The sequence below is a fragment of the Eufriesea mexicana genome, unplaced genomic scaffold, assembly GCF_001483705.2.
Source record: "Eufriesea mexicana isolate 0111107269 unplaced genomic scaffold, ASM148370v2 scaffold70466, whole genome shotgun sequence".
NCBI lineage: Eukaryota > Metazoa > Arthropoda > Insecta > Hymenoptera > Apidae > Eufriesea > Eufriesea mexicana.
The window spans coordinates 86300-110050 of NW_016974771.1; the positions used below are offsets into that span (position 1 = coordinate 86300).

The 23751-nt window shown below is 29.4% G+C and overlaps 2 protein-coding genes across 4 annotated transcripts in view; one reads left to right on the forward strand and one right to left on the reverse strand.

The window, feature by feature from the left end:
• Window positions 1–603: 603 nt before the first annotated feature.
• Herc4 (HECT and RLD domain containing E3 ubiquitin ligase 4) lies at window positions 604–6877 on the reverse strand. 3 transcript variants are annotated; one of them, XM_017910079.1, is made up of 18 exons: window positions 6804–6877; window positions 5375–5561; window positions 5187–5297; window positions 4981–5103; window positions 4607–4882; window positions 4375–4526; window positions 4195–4311; window positions 3861–4115; window positions 3334–3461; window positions 2990–3158; window positions 2610–2909; window positions 2340–2525; window positions 2168–2251; window positions 1914–2102; window positions 1535–1845; window positions 1270–1419; window positions 868–1207; window positions 604–796 (listed from the first exon to the last, which is right to left on the reverse strand). In XM_017910079.1, exons 2-18 carry the CDS (start codon window positions 5487–5489, stop codon window positions 644–646), a joined length of 3159 nt encoding a protein of 1052 aa, XP_017765568.1. In that variant the 5' UTR covers window positions 5490–5561; window positions 6804–6877; the 3' UTR covers window positions 604–643. The 3 variants fall into 3 exon arrangements, with proteins under 3 accessions (XP_017765568.1, XP_017765567.1, XP_017765569.1); XM_017910078.1 differs by lacking the exon at window positions 6804–6877 and adding an exon at window positions 6186–6248; XM_017910080.1 differs by lacking the exon at window positions 6804–6877 and adding an exon at window positions 6146–6197.
• A 3657-nt stretch (window positions 6878–10534) lies between these two features.
• Window positions 10535–23751, forward strand: part of Moe (moesin) — a 35569-nt gene continuing 22352 nt past the window's right edge. The window contains exons 1-3 of the mRNA XM_017910072.1: window positions 10535–10761; window positions 11000–11179; window positions 16172–16282. Of these exons, the coding sequence (XP_017765561.1) occupies window positions 10741–10761; window positions 11000–11179; window positions 16172–16282 (312 nt within the window). The 5' untranslated portion in view covers window positions 10535–10740. The remainder of the gene's footprint in view (window positions 10762–10999; window positions 11180–16171; window positions 16283–23751) is intronic.

Genomic DNA, 23751 nt, shown 5'->3' on the forward strand with positions numbered 1-23751 from the left:
ATGTAACCATTAGCATTCCTTTTTTTCTTATAATTTAAATAAGTTTTTAATGTGTATGTTTAGAGTCTTCCTTAAGTATTGAGATGTTCCTTATCAAACAATTAACACTATAAATTATATTTTTAAATACTAAAAATTAATCTATCAACAAATATTATCTTTGATTTATTTACTCATCATTTTTCTTTAATTCACACATATTGTAATAATTTTAAATATTATTTTATTTAAAACAAATCATTGATAAAGAATATAATATAAAGTTAAAATTTAGAAAATTATATTTCATCAACATTTTATCAGAATAACGTGCATAATACTATTTGTTCTTTGAATCTAGATTCATACTTTGAGGTACATTATACCATTTCTCATAAGAAAATTAGATGCAAGTCAACAGTATATGTTATCTTAGTTATAATAACAGTTATAATAACAGTTTGAATTTCATATATACATATTTTTTAATATTTGATTAGATGATATTAACTAAATAAATCGTAGAAAAATAGAACGATAAATTCTTTTGTTTAAAATGCAGATATAAAGCCTCTAAAAAATACAAAATGATCTAACTGTAAATTTCAGTATAATTATGGCTGATGAAGTATTATGCACATAGTATACTATCAATTTAATAAATTCATACTAGTGAAAAGCCTTGAGTTTGTTGAATTGCTTGTAGTAATTTATATCGTAATCTTTCTCGAGTTTGATATCGCGGGAGATCAAGTAAATTAAAGCATGTATGAGCAATAGGTAATAAACGTTCATCCTCGACTGGTTGCATTGTTATCTAAAATAAAAAAATATTAAAACATTACAAAACTGTACCTAATAGTATAAAGTAGAATTTAGGTGACTTACTTTGATTGCTTTCATGCCTTGTATAGGTATTCTATCGCTTCCAGTTAAAAATAGTAAAAACTTTTTCTTTTCTTCTAATGGAAGTTCGCGGAACACTTGCCAAAATAATACAATAGTAGGGTCATCTTTTGTATATCCTTGTTTGTACGTTGCATTCTTTTCTAACTCCTCCCAATCGTAATCTTCGTTTCCTACTACCACAGCCATAAGTTCATTACTATGAAATAATTCTAACACACGTCCACCACAAACTTTATGGAAACCCTGATAAAATGCTTGAAAGTGTGCTTCTACAGATTGGTTTAATATATAGTCAACATACAAATCAACAAACTGTTTTCTGTAAATAAAAATAATCTATTATACCACATAAAAATATACATAAAGAATTTTAAAACATACTTATTTTTCAATGTAACAGGAACTTTACTACCACCTGGTATAAGTTCGTGTATTTTTTTCTCACCAAACACTTCTCTGACTACTTCAAAATATAAACAAAAAATTTCTTCAAAATCTGCTTCTTCATAATCAAGTATATTTTGCATACTCCTAAAGCATTAATATTGAGCATATTAATTAATAATATCAAGCATTATATTGTTTTTCATGAAAATCCATTTTGAATTAATAGAAAAAATGAGATGTAAATGGTAATGCAACTTACTTAGCAAATATTGGTGACATGTCTTTAATGTCAATTAAACCAACTGGTTCATGTAATAATTTTTTATATAAAGCTAGTGGGAATGGTAAATCGATAATAATAAAATTATAAATAACTAATCCACACAAGACACCGATTAAAAAATACACATTTTCATCCTCAAATGAATCTTCACTGAACCATATAACTCTAGTTTCTTCATATTGTTTAAACATACCATATTTAGGGTCTAAAATTTCTTTTAACAGTAACATAAAAAATTCTTTTTTAACTCCACCTGCATCTTCTGCTTCTTCATTGTGAAATTTCACCTTTATAGAACAATTTCATTAATTGTGTTTTATAAGTAAATTATTTACATTAAAATTATAATACTCACTCGAAGAGGCTTTTTTAAATCTGTAGAATCATATTGTGATATTTCACGTAAAGTATCAGCGACTATATTATTCCGTGAAACGTTTATCACTACAAACTGATTATAACCTTGCGGGTTTACAGAAAATGGATTGTAAAACAATTGGTTTATTACAGCTCGAGCTGCTGCCTTGTTCATTGCTGAATGCATCTAATAGATATAGATAAATATATCAAAAAATGTAAACTTATACTTAATACAAATCCCTATTTTACCTGAATAACTTGATCTGTTTGCAGTAGTATAATTTTAGCATTTGCATCAAGTATAAAAGGGTAGTTACAGAACACTTTTTGATACTGAAAAATTTTAATTATATTAAAAAACCTAAATAAATATTCAGTGAATGAATTTTTAATAAATCGAGAATGTATAAGCATAACATACAGAAAAAGATTCTTTTTCTGATATCCACTCTATATAATCATTTTCTATGTCTATAAGATCTACTAATTCTGGCAGATGAAATGTAGAATAATGTATTTTATTGCCATCACCACTTTCATTGTTCAATTTATTTAACAAATATAAAAAATCTAAAACAACTTGTAATGTCTCATCCCATAACACATCCTACAAAGATATTTAAAATATAGAAAATTATAAACGTATTTTTAAAACTTTTTAGTAATAAAATTAATAATTTATGATTAATACCTTATTTGGTTTAGACTGCTTTACATAATGTAGAACGACTGATTTATGGACTCTGACTAATCTCTCAAAATAATAAGATGGTGCTGTAAGCCACCAGTTTGTAACAATTTCAAGAACCTCTGGTTTTAATGCTAAAACAGCTTTGCAGAATGGTTTATGCAATACATTACAATTAGGAGGATTTGCAAAACCATGATACAAAGGTAATATTAAATAGATTCTTAAAGATTCTGGACTAATTATTGTAGATGATAAATTAACAAAAGAAGGAATCAGGCTGTCTGATATACAACTAAATATCTGAAAAAAGAATAATAAATTTGTTGTAATTTCAAGTATAGTAATATTTAAGTTCTGTAAAATTGATTTTTTTCATATACCAATTCTTGAATTCTATCGTTATCCAGTTCTCTGATAATTCCAAATGATCTACTTGCTTGGTCAAGATCCACTCCATGATGCTTATTTGAACATCCATAGCGAGCATCATTTTTAAGTAAAAATGACCCAGTCACGCAGGTCAAACTTTTAAATACTGTCTCTAAATATCTATAATTTATTAATTTATAAAATTTTTAAAACTATGTTACTAATTATATATAAAAAAGGCAAACACATGACTTTATAGTGTTATCTAACAAAAAGAAAAGTTCAAATAAACAATAAAAAATTCGTTGTATTACATACATCTAGAACAGCCTTAAGTACTAACTTTCCTACTCACATCATAAGTTCATGATCAATGGGTGAGTTTGGTGGAACTTGTTGACACGTTATTAATTGTTCTTCAGTTATTGTAAGAATTTGGGAGGAGCTATCTAATATTCTACAATCATCTGGTTTTATATTATCCTAAAAAAAAATTAAATATATAACATATATATTCATAAATATAAGTAAAAATTATTGTATTAAGCGGTGGTTTTAAATGATGCCGGAAATTTTTTTGAAAGAATTTCTTATAGGCCATTGTTAGCTATGGAAAAATTCATACTAAATTGTCACTAATTGGCTCTTGAGCACCTTATTTTCCATTAAATGTCTCATAACTGTTTTTGAAGTCAAAACATTTATGTTGATATGCTCGACTGATATTAGTGCACACTATATGATTCGAATTTACTATACTATTACTATCAATAATTAACATATGTATTTTATTACTAGTTTTATTTCTAAATTACATAATTTTATTTTTTCTATTTCTACACATATACTTAAATAAACATCATACTGGTAAAAAATACCTACACCCTGTGGAACTACTGTGACAAAACAGTGATCTCCACCAGCAAAGATATGTTTAACAATATAACCAGCTGCATGTTTATCAAGGTTCATTATTGAAGAACCATTTGGAGCAACCCATGGACCATGTACCATTTGTGGAGTTGCTGCACTTTGAGTGGAATGATTACCTAATTGTCCCACACCACCTGAACCCCATGCATAAACTTTACCTCTTGTTGATACTAATGCCAAGGTATGTCCTTTGCCACATGCAATCTTAAAACAAAGTATTTAATATAATATAAACATATTAATATACTTATGATACATTAAAACTCTTCTTTTTATAGTATACCTGTGTAACTGTGCTACCCATAAGTTCCATTATTTGACGAGGCAAAATTTCATTACTATTATTTCCATGTCCTAATTGACCATACATTCCTGCACCACATGAAAATACTCCACCATCCTACCATAAATTTTATATATTACTTATAAAATTATTTATCCTAAAAGTATTTATAATTCTTACCGCTGTTAAAAATACAGAAAATTTTTCACCACAAGATCCATAACATATTTTTGCATTTTGTAATGTTTGTAACAAACATGGTAAATTTCTATCTTGTGTATCATTTAGTCCTAATTGACCAAATGTATTTTTTCCCCACCCAAATACAGCTCCTGTAGAAAAATTTAATCATTTTTATTGTTATAAAAATAAAATAAATAAAAAGTTTCTTGTATATCTTGCCTTATTTTACCTGACTTTGATATAGCTATGCTATGGTATCCTCCACAGGCAATAAATGCAATTGGAATACCAATCAAGGTGATAATAAGTTTAGGTTTTACCTCATATTTGACATGAGTACCTAAACCAAGTTGTCCTTCAGTATTAGAACCCCAACTGTACAATTCACCATTATTTGTTAATGCAAGTGCATGTTTCATGCCACAAGCTATTTGTACCACTACACTTGTACCTAATGTTTTTATCATATGTGGTGAACATTCCATGACATTTTTAGAATTTAAACCTATAATAAAATTGGAGTATAAACATAAAAAGTACTGATTAGAAACTTTTAAATATGATGCTTAGTATTAGTAATTTATTATTACTACATAGTATTACCTAGTTGGCCTTCTATATTAGATCCCCAACTAAACAATTGACCCCACTCATTCACTGCTAAAGAATAGAATGCTCCACAAGCTACTTTTTTGAATACAAATGCATCTAATCCAGGTATCAATTCTAGACATTAAATATTTAAAATTAGGCATATGGTTTAACCTAAACTTAATTTAATGTTTCACATTTTTTACTTATATACTTACGTAATCTTTTTCTCCCTTTTTCATGACCAAGTTGTCCAAAGTCATTGTTTCCACATGAATATATTCCTCCATCTTGAGTAACAACTATTGTATGATTTTCACCACATGCAACTACATAAAAATTATTTAAAGATATAAACAATTATATAAAAACTTATATAAATATGTGACTTTATAAGTAAGCTTACTTTGTTGAATTTCAGAAGCTTTTTTAAAATCAAGTTCACGAGGAATTAAAATATTTTCATTCTCTATACCACCTAAACCTAATTCCCCATGTATAGTACTACCCCAACCAAACATGTTTTTTATAATTAAAGGATATTCCACTGCTGCTGACTCATAGGTCAAACGTTGCTTTTTGTTCCAGTTTGCCTAAAAAAATATCATATAATAGTTATTTTCTTTATATTTAATATCTGTATTTTTATATAGTATGAAAATCAATAAAAACAATAATATATTTAATTATTTACATATATCTTCTTTGACACTTAAAATATATTAAATCTAAAAATGACAATATAATAAATTCATTCAGTTTACTTTCATTTTCTATCAAACTGATTTTTTCATATTATAATTATTGAAAACTTTATTATAGTACACTAAAAAGATACACTGTAAATGTAACCAATAAATAAATTAAAACTAAATGAATCTATAATTATTATTCAATTACTTTGTATCTAACATAAAACAAAGGTTAACTTATAAACATTGCATGCTATGTTATATTATTTTGTTTGACTATATATTTATAAATATAATAGTTAATTTTAAAATAAATAGATGACGCTTGATAGATTTGAAGAAAATGATATACATGCTTACATATACATACTTCTGTAGTCTTATACAGTAATATTATATGTATAATATTACTGCATAATATAGTAGTATTATATAGTATTATATAGTAATTGTGTAATATTTTGAAGTAATAACTAATAATTAACCTTTATAACTTTTGGATGAAAACAAGTATCAGTAACTAACCATATTTTTCTATTTCTTTGATATTGAAAGCATCAGAAGTGTGAATAGAACATGCTATTTATGAGAAACATGTGGTATGTCCTAAAAATAATATTCTTTATCATTCTCATATATTTAAAATTTTATAATATAATATTACTTTAAAAATAAAAATATTGTTTTAATGTATCACTGCATTTCCTTAAAAAAAGCATACATTATATGATTATTTAATATTATGCTCTAATATTTAATAAAGAAAAAAATAAAATTGAGTTATATATACAATTTAATTTAAATAAATATTTTAATTTCTTACCAATAATAAAATTTGAAAAAAGAATTAAATTACATTGATGATGATTGTGCAAATATTATTCTATTGAATACAATATATTTTAGTGAATATTTGTTATACCTATTTATCCTATTATGAGCAAAATTTAATCAAGTTAGGTTAAGAGAACCGAAAGAAATTTGGGTTTAAAATAAGATAATATTTAATGAATCAAAAAATAACAAATTAAGAATGAAGAAATAAACCTGAAAACGAAATGCGGCAAGTTTCACTTGTAAGTTAATAAAAATTTATTTTCACAGTAAAATACACATTACTACCATAATTTTTGCATTACTTACATTTCTTGTGAATACAATATTAAAGTACTTAATATAAATATTACAAAAGCCAAAATCTTCTTAACGCATATTTCAAATTAGTTACAAATATAAAAAGTCTTTTATCGTTCCTAACATTAATTACCATAAGATCACAATCTTAAGAACGACAAAATTTAACATATAGTGTTAAAATGAAACATCAAATCTACAAAATAATAATTAAATTGATACAAAAATACCTGTTCCATACATAAAAAGATTAATAATGAGCGAAAAATAGAAATTTCTAAATAAAAATATGTAAGTCTTTTATATATTTGAAAATAACAACTATTTGGTATAATTTTATATTTTTTTTCTATACATACAAAAAATAATTATACATTTAGTTACAATTTTTCACATTGAAATAACTTTTTATAGATATTAATATAAATACAAATAGTAAATTAGTATAAAATTTATCAATACAACATAAACTTTATAATATTTATACAACGTTGCGATTTAATTTTACAGATTAAAGGTACATATACTATTTTATAATCTACTAGATTTTAATAAAAGTATTCTAATTCAGACTTATAATCTATCGAACCAAAAGTAATTTATCGAAAAATAAAAATGTAAATATCATCGATTATGAAGTTTAGGGGAAAAATTTAATATATTCGTTAACTAATGTTTAATAGTAAATTACTATTTTGTAGTGAACTATTTCATCTATCTCACATACATAGTTCATGATTTATCCCTTCCCTTTAAGAAAATTGAGCGAGCGGGTGGGCAGGCGGCAGCCATATTATCAGTGAGGTGTCAGTATTGTCCGAACGTGACGGGATTTTTGGGTGTGGATGATACAATTTCCTGCCGTTTTCTCTAGCGGGTATAGTGCAAGTGCAAGTGCCACCGGTCTACTGTGAATGTGTGGCACATGTGTCATAGAATTTATATCTTATAAACACAATAATGTAAGTTCTACATATTGAATTGTAATTCAGTATTAAGCAGTACACATTTTATATAAATTTTAGAACGAATTGTTTTTTAACTATGTTTAAAATATCATACGTTTCAATATTGTTTAACGTTTTTATGATGGTATAAATGTTTGCTTTCTTATTTTTCTCTTGAGTACTAACTTTTTGCTTACTAACCTACGTAAAGATTATTTCTTTAAACTATGAAATGATCTCACAACACCCATGAATAATTTGTGATACGAATAATTTTTCTTTCGGCTGACACTGATTTTACATATTATATCCATGCAATAGATTTATAAACATATTTGCCTTATAATTTTATTCATTGAAGGTGACATGCTACATCCCAACCTTTTTTTCGTACGAAGGACCATGCAGTAAACACATCAATGAAAATAAAGATTCTGTAAATGTGGATAAATAATTAATCATTATATCGAATAAAGCGTTCGAATAATTTAATGTAACGACTATCTATACATGACTGCTTCTATAATTGTAATGTGAAATATCCGTCTCTCGTGAACTGTTTAGCAATCGTTTTTTCCTTTAAAGTAAAACGAGACGACAGAAACAAGATACAAACTTACATTTCTGTTAATCCTACGCATTTCTAGCTAACCTCAGCAATTAGCTATAATACTTTACGCTAAATACTAGAGTACATAACAAAAGTTTTTTCGTCCTTTTCAATGATTATTGGTTTTTTTTTTTTATTAGTTCATTTCAGTAATTAGTATATTCAAAAATTGGCTTAGTACATGTATTATATTAACATGCATATAAACGTAATTTATTTGATTTTACGTAAATTATGGCAAAGCATGTAATGTTTATGAAATAAAGGTGTATAACCGATGTATAAATTACTGTTGAAATGGTATTTCGCGTCAATGAGTGACCTTGAAAGAGATTTCGAAACATGAATCCTTTTTCATCATGACATTCCTCTCGTTCATTCCTTTCGTCATGTGGAAATTTCTAACGTATGACACCTTGTGTATTTACATTTTTTCTTAGTTCGTTTTTCTTCACTAATACGAACATTTCACGTTGAAAATATATCGTATATATCCAAGAGTTCTTTTCCTAGAATTACAGTTAAAATAAAAATAAAAGATTAAAGTTGACGCAGTAACCGCGAAATGTGCTTTAACCATTCACATAAACAGAGATTTTGTGACGAGTATTTTGGACTTCGGACGCAGTAGTCGGAAATGGAGACTTTATTAATAGATACTTTCTATCTCCATGCTTCGTGAAAAGTTGAACGGATACGTCGCGCAGAGCTTTTTTACCGACACTGACAAAAAGTTAGGAGATATCAACGGTTCAACGGACGTAATGGTCCTAGATAAAATGGGAATGCTAGACACAGTGCGCAGGCACTCCTTGCTGTGAGCGGATGTCGGTCACGCGGATTTACATTATAACCTGTCTCTTCTTCCAATATGGAGACTTGTATGCAGTTCTCGATTGTGGACGTGCTACATCTTTTTTTTTTTTAAACAATGATACTGCAGCAATTTCAAATTTATTCATCCTTAGAAGCTGATACTAATTAGTAATGATATTACCATCTTTGATTATTAATGATGAATGCTAGTTACTTTTATATACAATATTTTATAAAGTTCTGTAACGTATTGTTTAAAAAGTACTGATTTGTAATTTTTTTGAATTTTAAAAGTACTGTTTGAAAAGTTGTAACATTTATGATGTTTTCTAAGTATAATAGCGTTAAATATTTTACGGTACTTTATAAAAGAAAACTTTTTTTTAATGATAATCAATTTTAATATTATTAATAAAATTTATTGGTAATGTAAGCTTTATTAATTACATTTAATTTTCGTTACAGATTGATATTTTCGCTGTTTGACACGAAAAGACGAAGCTGCCAAAATGCCGAAAACAGTACGTATATGTACTAACGATAAAATATTTAAAATTAATTTCACTTTAAATTATATATGGTCAAAAATATGTACTGTAATAATATAGAATTTATGGTTATAAGAAACTATGTATTATTGAAAGTTCATAATAATGAACGTATTTAACTTATATATAATACAGAAATATTTTACGAAACTTGTTACCCTTTATTACGTGTAACAAATAAAGTAATAACAAAGTTTAAGTTACATGATAAATTTTGTATAATTTATTATACGACGAATTGTTTGTCGTATTATTACAACAAAAAATTAAATTATATGGAACATAAAAAAGGTGTAATGGAATGTAAAACAAAAATTTAATGTCGTTTGTACTTACTTGTTAAATTCCGTTGACGAATATTCGATATGTCCATTATGGTAGTATTTTCAAACGAAGAAATAATTCATTTCACCATATAATCAGTAATTTTTTTGTAATTATTATATGAGAAAAAATAATTGAAACACGTATTAGTAATATATCTACTATTACACAGTAGTTAATAATATAATTAATTTATAACGTTTTATAATTTTGAAGAACGTCGATCGTGTCGGTGAACGTGAAGCGTTCTCGAAAAATTACTCCCTTCTGCACACCCGGTATTTTAACTAAACGCTGATTGGCTATGGCTATACGTACCGGCTTCCTCACGTGATCACTTTCATTCTTCTCTCTTCCTCTTACGAGGTCTACCTATGATTCGAAAAGAGAAGGACAACGATGCAATGCTTATAGAAGAGAATGGTGGGGGGAAAGACGCTGCCGGCTGCACTTGCCCCTTAGCTCGTTGTATGACTTGAGACCGGTATAAGCCGACGGTCGTACGGATAAATCTTGTGATATTGTGTTCTTCTGGTCTGAACAGTACTTCCTTAAATTTACAGTGCAGCGTTAATATTATTCGTGTTCGGGTTTGCAATACGTAGATACGTCGAATCTAACACTTTGATACTAATTCGTTCCAACGGTTTACGTTTCGATCTCATTTGAATTCGCATTTACGTTCTCGTATCGTCGCAGCCATGGTTGCCGGTGCTAAAATGGTAAGCGTTTGTACTGTTCTGATTTCTCTACGTTTTTTTCCGGTAATATCTTAAAAGGAATCGGTTAAAATCGTAATAGGTAGTGTGTTTGGCAATTATTTCTACCTTTTGAAGGAAAAAGTTTGATATTATATACGTATAAAAAGGGTTAGAAGTGGCGTCCTTCTGTCTACCGGGTGACGTCGTTTATCTTAATATACTTTATATCTCTGACTCGCTTTTTTCTTTGTTTGTAAAGATGAATGTTAGGGTGACGACGATGGACGCCGAACTGGAGTTCGCGATCCAGCATACGACTACTGGGAAGCAACTGTTTGACCAGGTTGTGAAAACGATCGGGCTGCGTGAGGTGTGGTTTTTCGGACTTCAGTACACCGACAATAAGGGTGATCTGACATGGATAAAATTGTACAAGAAGGTAGGATGACTGGTTATTTATTGCACTAACTATTATATAATTCTATTAATTGTTTACGATGGTTCTCTTTTGTGTGTGAAATTAAGCTATACCTGTAAATATATAAGAGCTTTTGTAGTTGCTTCAGTGTGAAACGCGCTCCATATTTAATAATTGCTAAGTATTCATTGCTTTGTATAGATAATACACCAGTGGTTTATAGACCGTTATTTATTATAATTTAGAAGCGATGAATTATTGCTTTCACGGGATAAGTTTTCGTAAGACACGTGAAACAAATATTATATATAAATAATATATGTACAATTGATTACTCAGTACAATGGTTGTATAAAATAATTTAATCATTTCTACGAATTAGGAGTTATTCGTATTATTATGTACATGTCATACAAATAAATTATAAAGTTTTAAAGTATAATAGATATTTCAGTTAAATATATTTTTATGCTTCTATACAAATTTTTATTTTCAACTGTTTGCTTATGACGTGTAATAAATGTTTATGTTAGCTGAAGGAACGTGTGACTGATACTGATTGAATTCAGACGTTTACGTCAATTCGATAAAAAAGTGACCTAGGGAGAGATGTGACGGCGGATGCTGATGTCATCGACTTTCGTAGGTTGCTACGTTCGACTATGCGTTCAACTTCACGCCTGATCCTTATCTTACAGCGTCATTCAACCGTCATTTTATTTTTTGTTGAAACAGAGAAAAGACAACTTCTACTTATCGTAGTATCGTTCAGAATTATTTAATCGTATACATTGACATTTCTTACAAATTTTGCATTATATTTATAGATAAATTTAATTCTTGGTACATAACCTATAAATTAACCAAACTAGCTACGATCATCGAATCCAAAATCGACACAGATACAATTTACATAATTCCATCGTAAGTTATGATTAAAATAACTAAAATAAGTGTAAAAGGATTTTCATTTTGGTAATTATTTGAAAAATTAGTTAAATTAGATAATTAGTTAAAGTAGCAAATATAATAGAGAATATAATTATGAAAGTTTGAATAATTTTTTATTATCATATAAATTTCGAATATATCTAAAAGCATTACATTCTATACTATATTTCAGTTTTTTCAAACGGACTTTAGTGTCCGGGCTTCCGATTCGTGATTCGAAGTACAGTTACGACCAAGTGGATGTTCCATTTGCTTTCACCGAGCGGTTGATGCGTAGACGCGCCTTCACCTTGACACAGTCGCGCTCCTGTATACCTTTATTGTCTCCTTGTCGTCTTTTCTTTCACGAGTTTCAACATTTCTGCGAATCGACTGAACGTGACCAATTTTAGGTAATCACAGCATTTCGTATCGTTTTTCTTTTTTTCCTTGTTCTCATTCCTAGAACAAACCGCGCTGCATATTTTCCATTGGGAAAACGTGTAATGCGTGGAAGTCGGGACAACATGTGATTGCCAGGTGAAATTCAACTCAACTGTACACAGTATTGGAATAGATAATGATCTGGGGAGCGACTGAGATTGGAAAAACCGTTCATATTGCATTCTCTATGCGAACTTATTTAACGTTTGAAATATGTTTCTCGGAATTTCTTATCTGAAGGATATCCTCCATTCTTCCTGTGTATTATATATAAACTTAATTGTGGATGAGATCAATTATATGTAATCGCACGCGTGTTTTATTTTCCAAAAAAAGAATACGTTATTTCAATATCATTACTGTGTCAAGGATAAGTTTAATGTCCTTTTAAATTGTAGTTTAGAATATTATATATTTATCAATATTTTAGTTAAGTAAATCGAAAAATTATTTGACCAATGTGTAGACTAAGTAGGAGAACATGATGAGACCTTCAAACTCAACTTTCCAATTTTTAATTGTTACGTAATTACTTCCTTGTGAATTTTAAGATCCAATCTAAATTGTAAAATAGGTTTTATAGTGTAGTGTTTTAAAGGAACCTCTAGTTGTTCATATTTGGTACAGATAGTATGGTACAGTTAATTAGAAATGATAAGTAATTGTTAAACATTATAGATTTTAATTATGATAGCAATTTTTATAGAAGATATTTTTCTGCTTTTATTTATTTGTTCACTGTCCTGGCAAAGGTGAATATTAGATAACGTGATTACGTTATCTGTAATTACAGATAACAATAAGTATATTGATTATAGTATATGCATTAACATAAATAGTAAATAGAATGGAAGTAAGATTGCATTGCTATTCTTAGTTGGATTTGTAAAAGTTATAGTAAAATAGATTGTATATACTTCGTTACTTTTATCGCTTAGAAAAGGAAAAGAGTGATACATTTTTTGAATCAATAAATATCTTTTAAAAATTCAATTTAAAATATTCAGATATATAAAATGAACAGTGTTTAAATTCTTCTTTGAACTTTTTCTTTGTTATTATTAAATTCTCTTTTCTTTGAAAATTATTTTCTGGGAAGTTATGACATTTATTGCATGAAAATTTTTTCTTTTATGAAGATTACAGAAATTTTAATTTCTTAACACCTAAAGGATCTGATTTGTCTTTCTTTTTATTGTAAAGTTAGTGTATTTTAAGTCCCTCGAAAATTTTTTTAATTGATATTATTATATTTTGGGATATAATATTAATGCATGTAATTTTTGTATTATAATTATATACGTGTAAATTATTAATAGAAAGTATGAGAAGGAATGAAAAGGAATGAAATTCAATACATATATGATCAAAAAGTATCTCTTTTTGGTTGAAGTTAGGTTGAATGTAATAATATGAGATACAGACTTTGATAAAGAGATAATGTATCGTGAGATCAGCCTTTATTTATAATATATTTTATGCGATATTCAATTCTATTTCATTCAATTTTAATATATTTTTAGATTTTATTTTAAGTTTTTGTTTGCCCTAGTAATAAACTAATAAATGGTTTATACTTATGATAGTCCTACATTGTAATAATAGTTGTACACAAATGTATTTTCAGAAATAAGGGAGGAGAATTTAGTTATTTTGTACATTTTTAAGAATTTAATGAATATCTTCTTCTTGCCTCTTTTTATTTTATTATATAATATGAATTATATAAATATGAATTTCAATAACCAGGTAAATTTACATGTGTAATTCTGAATTATTCTCTTTACCTTTGTCCAATTATTTCTTACAAATATACTAAATGAATGTTTACTTTGTTATATAATGTAATCAGTTTAGCACCCGGTAATTTATTACATAAGTTGTATTATTTAAAAATACTAAAATTCCAAGATTTATTTAAATTATATGCAGCTCGTAATTCATAAAACAGAGTTTAATTCATTTAATTATTTTTGAAAGTCAGGAGTGTCGATTTATTAATTAAATAACTTTATCTAATAGTGTATATGAAATATCATTGATGTATTATAGCTAGTTTTATATAATGGGCATGAAAAATCTCAAGATTTAATCTGCACGTGTGAGGAAAATCCTCTGTATCAGAGGAAGACGCGAAATCGGTTCTCTGGGTGTTAAAAATTCTTCCGAGCAACATTTGAACAATTATTATTTAATTCTTTTCTTAATTAGGTATTTTGAAAAGAATTGTATATCTCATAAACAAGATTATCTGAATTTATTCCTCCTAATACCTGAATTTTTATTTATAAGACATGCCAGAAATAACTCGATTAAATATATCTCTAAATGAAGATAAGGAACAGAATCACTAAAAATTTCTTTTATTTTTACATTGCATGTATTAGATATAACAAAACATTTGATCACTAAAAAATCAGTAAATATTTGTTAAACAGAGAATTATAAAAATAAACGATTTGAAAGATTTTAAAAATAGAGTTACCATTGGCTCTAGTTTGAACAATCTAAACATGTAAACAAAATTACAAATTTTTACAAATTTTTTTCCAATATATTCAAAGTTTTATTTGCTACATGGGTCTTTGGTAACCCACATGGTTTAGTTAAAATAGTATTAAAATGGATCCAAGTACAAATATTTAAACCTTCTTTAACCCTTTGCACTCGAGAGGCACCCTTCAATCGCCATTTGATAAAATTTCGAAGCTCGATATTAATTAATATATCAAATTTAAAATAATGAACCGTGTGCGAGGTATCGAAATTAAATAATTCTACGTGTTAGCCCTTTTCCTGTCGGCAGATTTCAGCAAAGCAAATTTAGCGTTTCGCAGTTATTTTTCTGTACAGGATTTAAAGTCAATATATGGATATTAAAACGCACAGAATTTGTCGAAACTGATTTGTGTTTAATACCACTTATAATACGTAAATATACAAAATTTTTAATTTCTCTAATTTTCTGTAGTTTTCTATATTTTTCGACTTGTCCCCGCTGCGGGGACTTCGACCACAAAGGGTTAATTATTATACGATTTCTTATTTAGTGCTCAAAAAATACCATCAGCCTTATAGCAGAAAATTTTTCAACTCGTACGCTTCTTTAGCCAAAAAATCGTCAAGCGCAAAGGGTTAATACATTTCTTATATTAATTCTCACAGTAACTTCTAAGCAAAGTTACAAGTTTCTTTCTAGCAAATTGAAAATACGACATATCACGTGGATCACTGATGACCTACAGCGTTCATTCATGAAATCTTCATTAAACGAACATATTTTTCGACTCAGTGATTCAGCAGCTAACTGTAAAAGAAGCTGAAGTAGTCAAGAGCTCTGTGCAGTATCTATTCTTGCACAACATAACTTCTCATTCATCCTTATGGTTTACCAGAGACACGAATATTCTTCTGAACATGGAATGTAACAAGCTTATATTTAAATAAAGCTTGTCTGTCGACTCGAGTTATTTCTGGCAGGCTCATTGACGGGTATTAAAAGGACCAACGACGAATGTATCGCTGACTTATCAAACCGCTAGGCGATATCCCAGTAAGGAGCCAGCTAGTGTCCGGTTGGATTGGTTGTTAACGTTTCATAGACTTTTTCTTTAACGACCTATGAACGATTGCACGCAGCCGGAAAGCACGATAACGAGGGTGGTGAAGAAAGAGGTGAAAAAGAAAGTTCGAAAGCTGAGAGGTCGCTCGGACTCGGACACGGACGACGACGAGTTTGAGGATGACCTGGTAAGAGACGGGAAGAGGGACTTGGTTTTCTCACGTTCCGAGATTCTTTGGTGTGAAAATGAAGCAAGGGTTCTGATGGAGAGAGACGGTAGGAAAGGCAAATAGGTCAGCGTTTCTCAAACCTCTTTGATGATGGACCGTTTAGCTACGTCGACGAAGATACCGTTACAGTGTCTTTTCTTCGCTCAACATTATTTCATGTCCTACGAATAAGTATCGCGAGATATACATGGTATGTCTAAAAATAGTGCTTGTCGCGAGGCAGTGCGATAACGATAGGAGATAATTTCTCAAATATTAATTATTCTTATTGTCACTATCGTTATTATTTCTTTCTTGTCATAATTTGTAGATTATAGAACCTTGCTTGTGCTGTTAACAACTCATTGCGGTTAGTCTGAGTTATATAAGACGTAGAACACAAACCACGAGCTTTTTAATTGTTCCCGGAGTTAATTCGTCTCTTTAAAACGTTTATTTTACAGAAGATTATAAGAAGAACATGATCTTTAAGTAAAACAATATAGTCTCATAGATAATTACTTTAGAAAAAATCCTCAGTGATGAAAATTCAATCTCTGTTAAAGAATACAGTTAAAAGGGATTGGCTGAAGACAAAGTGGATTAGAGTGTAAGATAAATGTAAAATACAGACGAATTTATGAAAAGGTTTGCCTCTTCAAAGGTTTGAGAAATGCTAAGACAAGTATAGGACCTCGTCATATGTTCATTTTTAACTTAAAGGGAAAAAATAGCGATAAAGGAACATGGAACGAAGACCCAAGAAATTTGTATAAGTAATTCTGTTAAGGTATACTGTTATCCCAGCAGTGAATAGGAGAGACTGTTATGCAAATAAGGAACTGGTTCTTCTTGTTAAATTGGGCAAACATGGATGATTATCACGCTTTTCTAAAAGCAGTTGCATTGCTACAAAAATTCGCCTCTAATCCTTATAATCTTTCAAAATTCTCCAAATTGTGAGAAAGTTGGTAATTTTGAAATTGGACAAGCGATTCTTTTTTTATAATCAATTCAACACACTTCGTACTCAAATTTTGTAATCTCTCGAGTAAAATATACTATAGCCAGAGATGCTCGAAGTGCACAGTTTGCCGTGTAACAGAATCAGATATTGAAATGATACAATGTAGCATAACAGATACACATTGATGATCAGGAACGAGTGTATTCTCAGTTCTTTGCATTCGTTCAGTGGAATTCGATAACGAAGTTACAGAAAAGGAAAGAAGATATTACCACTTAGAATGTGATGTATACCTATACAGTCTTTCTGTTACAAGGTATCACGCCAGAAGCAATGATCAAAAACCAATTTCATATTATTTTCACCAATCATAAGCAATCCAATCTGTAAAAGAAGTTGACGTTCTTTACCACGTTTAATTATTTCACTCAGCATTTCGATGGTTAACTGTTCAATTATTTTATTTTTCTGTTTGCCTGTTTTATAACACTGGAGATCTCATTTCACGGAGAGGCGATTTTAACAATGTTGAGGAGCAAAAAGGAACGGTGATAATTCTAGCAGCTAAATGAGCACGATTTTTCCGCTGATACCAACTGATCTTCAACTTTCTAAACGAATCTCTTATTCCCTCATCAGGTTGCGGAGCACCGGTTCGAAATTTTCCTACGTAGCCAGCCCACGCGATTCAACCATCACCTACGGCATAATCGTCTCAGCTCGAATATATCGTGCAGAACTTACGCTTGTTCTCCGAAAAGGTATTAGCTTCTCGCGAGTCTGAGTTATCTTCAGGCTCTGAAGCAGATATACCGATGACGCTGCCATTTAAGTGCGTTTCGCAAAGCAAACAGCGGCGCTGTGAAACGAGAAGACGTCGACTGTTCCCGAGAAGAGCAGATTAGCCGCTTATCAGTCGTTTCGCAGGTGTGATAAAAGAGCAAGAGAAGGAGAGCACTCGTGTGTGCATTGTGCTGGAGGAGGCGGGTACGTCGGGGCTGGTTTTGTTAACGGCTCCAACCGCGAGCATGTTACGTCAATTGCATGAAAATAACGCGGCTGATGACTCATTACGTAGACACCATTTAAGGAAACAAGAAAACCGTCCACCCGTTCACTTTATCCCAAAGGCTAGTCATCTTTATCGTTTCGCGGCCTTGCCAAGTGTGCTACTGCCCTCGGTTATTAGTTCCAAAGACATAAACTTCTCCACAAACGTGTAATCACTGCTTGTACGCTGTAATCTTCGTTACTATAACAAAGAGCAAGCTTCGTTAGTAGAGATTCGCGCTTTCCAACTGGATAGACTTGGTGGACGAAATCTTGATTCGACCGAATCTCTTATAAGATAGAACGATACGACTGGAGTTACGGAATTCTGAATAAATTCTTCTTGCTTGAGGAGTAGCTGGTTTAGCTGGTTTCGTTAGGCGTAGGATTACCGTTGTTAGGATCATTTTAGTTCCCACTCGAATAGCATATATCAGCCAGACGAATGATTTTCTATTCTTTTTTCGAAAAGAGAAGCAGATTGACCTCGAGGTCAATTGATTCGCGATATCCCTACATGTTTTCCTCATCTTTGATCAAAACTTCCACGCGAAACTATGTTTTCTCTTTGATTCTCATTAACCCGTTGATAGAAGCGTGCGCACGAGACGAGAATAAGATGAATCACGAGTGTCGCACGCGCTATTCTTATTCCGATTACTTTGCACGCATTCTTTTATGGGATGAACGACGTTAATGTTCCACTTTATCGACGTGCATTATTATATTTCAAATACAGAAATATTTTGAAGCTTTTCGGTAATACGCGTTTCATTCACTGTGGTTTATGAATATATATTTTTGGAAAATTTTGTTCCTTAATTATTTTTATTCTTTATGTTCTCTATGTATTTATTTACTCGTGGAAAATTTCTCGTTCGATTGACTTTTAATCGAAGAGTCTTTTCAAATTGGAAACAAAATATGAGGTCACTTTTATTAAAAAATTAATAGTTGGTTTCCAAGGATTTCTAAATATCAATGATCTAGGGCTAAAGATAATAAAATGTAAATTTTGTTTGTATAAATGTATCATTTAATTTACGATTAAAGCATGATAGAGGATTCGCAAATTTTATAAGAATCAAGGTCTTACTGTAAATATTGTTAGTGAGTTTAAAATTGATAATAAATAAAAAAAATTTTTTGAATTTACATTAAGATAACTATTTTATAAGTTACAATTTTTAAAAGGATATGAGGTTTGTTTATTTTTAACCCTATTAAATGTTTCGATTTTATTTTATATTTTATCTAACACTCATTACATGAAAATACTTTTACGTAATTCCAATTAAATTCTATTTTCGTGCTTTAAAGATTCGAATCATTTGAATTTGAAAGTGACAATTCAGAATGATAAATTTGTAGTCATTGGTGAAGGATAATTAATTATACCCCATTTCAGGAAATTACATAAGAAATCTACGAGTAATTAATTATTCAACTTATTCGAGTTACAACAGACCTCTTGTTAGTAATTTAATCGAAATGATTAATTGCCACATGATGTAGAACATCGATAAAGGAAGAAATTGAAACTTGTGCTTATTATTTAACTCAAATTAAAAGCAAAGTTCATATGCTTGTTACACGTGAATTTGAAATAAATGACAGAGAAGAGAAACTTTCCGTGTCAAGGAAAAACAAATTTTTATTTACAACACGTTCTTCTTAAAATATTTCAATTTTTTTTATTTTTAAATTTAGTCGAATCTTTATTTTTCGAAAATACCAGAATAATTTAAATTTTGGGATATTTTATTAGTATCGGTAATAAGAAAGCGTTGATAATACTTAAGTATTACGTCCAAACGTAATACTCAATAATATTTCGTTACTCAGCGCCTCAGATTTTTTACAGAATACAATCTAGAAGCTTTGTTATTTTATGAGGACGCTAAACAGTGCGAAACGTTTATCTTGGATTTACGATAAGTGTATCATGTGGTTGAACAACTTTGCGCTTTGTACACGAAAAATGTGCCATTCTGGGGGTCGCAGCTTGGAAACTTGCTTATCACGATTGAATATTCAGCTGAATTTTTAAATAACCGCAGGTAGAACTCGTTTCACGAAAAAATCTTAAAATTCCTATGGTAATTATACAACTACTTTTGCCATTTATACCGTCAGCTTACACCGACTATTTCTATGAAAATTGCTTAAATCCAACTTTCAGGATTACACGTTGAACAATTTTTATATGTTACTCTTTCCTCAGCGACCACTCGTTGATACTCTGATTAGCAAGATGACGTAACAGCTCGTACAATTCCAAAGACTTTTATTTTGGACGATGAATTGCCAGAGAAACATAGCCGTATCAAATTTTTAAGAAACCTTTGAAGAGTCGCCGAGTTGCTGATCAAAGATTCCGTGCAAATTAACTTTATCCGGGAATAATGGTGCTCCGCAACAAGCCGTGAATCGAAAAGGCCTACACAGGTGCGCGTTCTCTTACCTGTGGACTGTGGATCATTATGTAACACGCTGCAGGCTCCAGCGATTGGCAAACGTTATTCCGTGTGCGATTATACAGCCAGTTCTTCGATATTCTTTTCTTTTTTATCCTACTCGATGCTATTTATGCTATCAGCGTGCATTTCAAGGACACTTTATTGTCAGAAGTTTGTAGACATTGACTTCACTGCATTGGCAGTACTATTGTGTTCATATCTATATGAACCATGGCGTTAGGTTAACCCTTTGCACTCGACGATTTTTTCGTTACAGGAAAATAATTCGCTGATTTTCTATAGTCATATAGTTCTATGTCATAAGACCATATAGTTCTGTAGTCATAAGCTCAACGATATTTTTAAAACGATAAATAAGAAATCGTATGCAATTTAAGACGTAGAATTATTTTACCTCGATATTCCACGCATTGTTAATTTGTAATTGTAAATTTGATATGTTAATTAACATCCATCTTTAGAATTTGATTAAATGGCGACTGAGAGGCGTCTCTCGAGTGCAAAGGGTTAATGTAGTTTCCTTGTATGTAGCTTTATTTTATCACAAAATTCAATCAGATCTCTTGATTTATTTTTATACATATTGTCAGATGGATTTTCATTAGAATTGTTGGAAGGGTGTGTAATCACGATGGTTATATTAATAGTTGGCATTGGTGAAATTTTATGGTGGTTGATGGGAGGTTTGAACGTATATGGAATGAAATTATTATACCGTGATCAAATCTTGAAAGAAAAGCAAATAACGTTATTCTTTTTTCTGCAAGTTCATCGGTGAAATCAAGGCGTGATTACTTTGTTTAATTAGATTCGTATTTGCTTTTTTGTGGAGGGAGAATGTGTTTCTTCTTTTCTGTTCAGTGAGGAGAATGAGTTGCAGAATATTGGTTTCAATATTCCTATTTAATTTGAGGAATTTCATTAAATCAGGTATTAGTTTCTTTTTCAATTCATTATTGTCTTATAATGTCATGTAATTTGAAAATTGTAGATATTCATGAATATTTATTTTATATATTTATCAGTGTACTATATTGTTTTATCATTATGCCATTGCATCACCACCAATCAGACTATAATAGTCTTTATCTGTTAGCTATTTACTTAGCATGAAAAACTGTAATCAATTATAATTTATTTCTTTAATAAGTAGAAAAAGATTCAGTTACGGAAAATTAATCTAATTTTCTTTAAAATATGTAACATTCTTTTTTACCCTTGAATAGAATATAATTAAATTATTATTTTTTGTAATTAAGGATTTTATTGAAATTACTTTAAATTAAAAATTGGTTTATTACACAAAAAATGTATCCGTACATTTTTCCGATATTTCATCATTTTCAAGTATTGCAAAATCTTAATTTCGTGTTCGTATCATGTACTATCGAATGTGTTATTCTTAATCGTATATCGAAACAGGAAAATCGTATTACGCCTGGCATATCTCAGTGCTTTTATACAGAGTAGTATAAAAATTGTGATACTTTAAAAATCCGTTAAGTTATAAGAAACGTAATTTTCGATTAAGAAACGAAATTTCTTAGCTAGAATTTTATTTTAATCAATTTCGATATTTCTTTGAAAATTAATTAGCTAACTCGTTAAATTTAGCTTTATTGAGAAAAATAGTGAATTCTGTGAAAAATAGTGAAGTATTTTATTATTCCAATTTTAATAATTTCTTAATAATTTTTCTAAACTCTCATTTAACGACTTTCCCCAATTAAAACTTTTAGAAATTTTATTTCTCGACCAAGGAAAATGATCAAACTAGAATTTTCATGAAATATTTTCAATTACGAGTACAATAAAATCTACTTTATCGTTTCAATATATTTTAACACGGAAGAACATCCTTTTTTTGTACTTCAGTTTTTGACTCATCTTGTATAAATAGTAACGCGAAGCATGAATCAACGCAAAGAATGTAGTATATTTCACAATTATATTACATTGGGTATTTCTATTAAAACGAGATAGCTCGTTCTTTAAATTCCTCAATCGCTATTAATTTCCACGTTTCCTCGTTGTTTCCTCTAACGTTACCAATATAAATTAAGAAAAAAATGCAGAATAGGTTAGAAGAAATGTTATTTTTAAAGAAAAGTCTCGTGGACGTAGCTTTATGAATTTAGAATGTAACAAACGTTTAACAATTCAAGTACCAAGTTAGTTACATACCAAATAAATTTGGTATTTGTGATATATATGACGATGACATTTGAAGATCACAGGAAACATGATAAGCCACATTTTTTGTCTTTATAGATTATAAAAAGGCAACTTTAAAATTCAGTACACTGTTAATTCAGCATCCTTGAATATCATGACTCATGTTAAAACATGAGTTTTTCAAAGTATAATCAGTCCAGAGTAATTTGTTTATTAATTGACGTTCTCTCCATTCGCATTAATTTAACAGGAACATTGGTAGTTAAAGAGTTACCAAGTCATGAAATTGTTCAGTGCAAGAATTTATCTGCAGTATTTATAATTGTGACAATATATTTTTTATTCAATTTTCCATCTTTTTTTTTATGTTTTCACATTGGCTCTATAATTACATATTTAAAAAAGGAAATTATTAACAGATGGAAAATTGTAGAGAAAACCCAAGTTAATGACCCAGTGCGAAAACAAAAAATAACACATTTAATTAAGGATAAGTTAAATTAAGTAAAATTTAATCATTGTGCAATTAAATTTAGTCGACGCAGTTATCTTTTTATGTATTAAATTCTAATTTCTTTTTTTAATTGTGAATAATATTTCTTAATATAATCTGTGCTCAATATCTTTTGAGTTCAGTATATTTTTAGAAAAATAGGCTTTCTGATAGCCTACTATTTCCTCTGGAAAATCTATATGAAATATATATGTATGTGTATATGTACACAAAATATTTATAATCACGATGGTAAAATGCATGATACCATTTTCGCCTGATT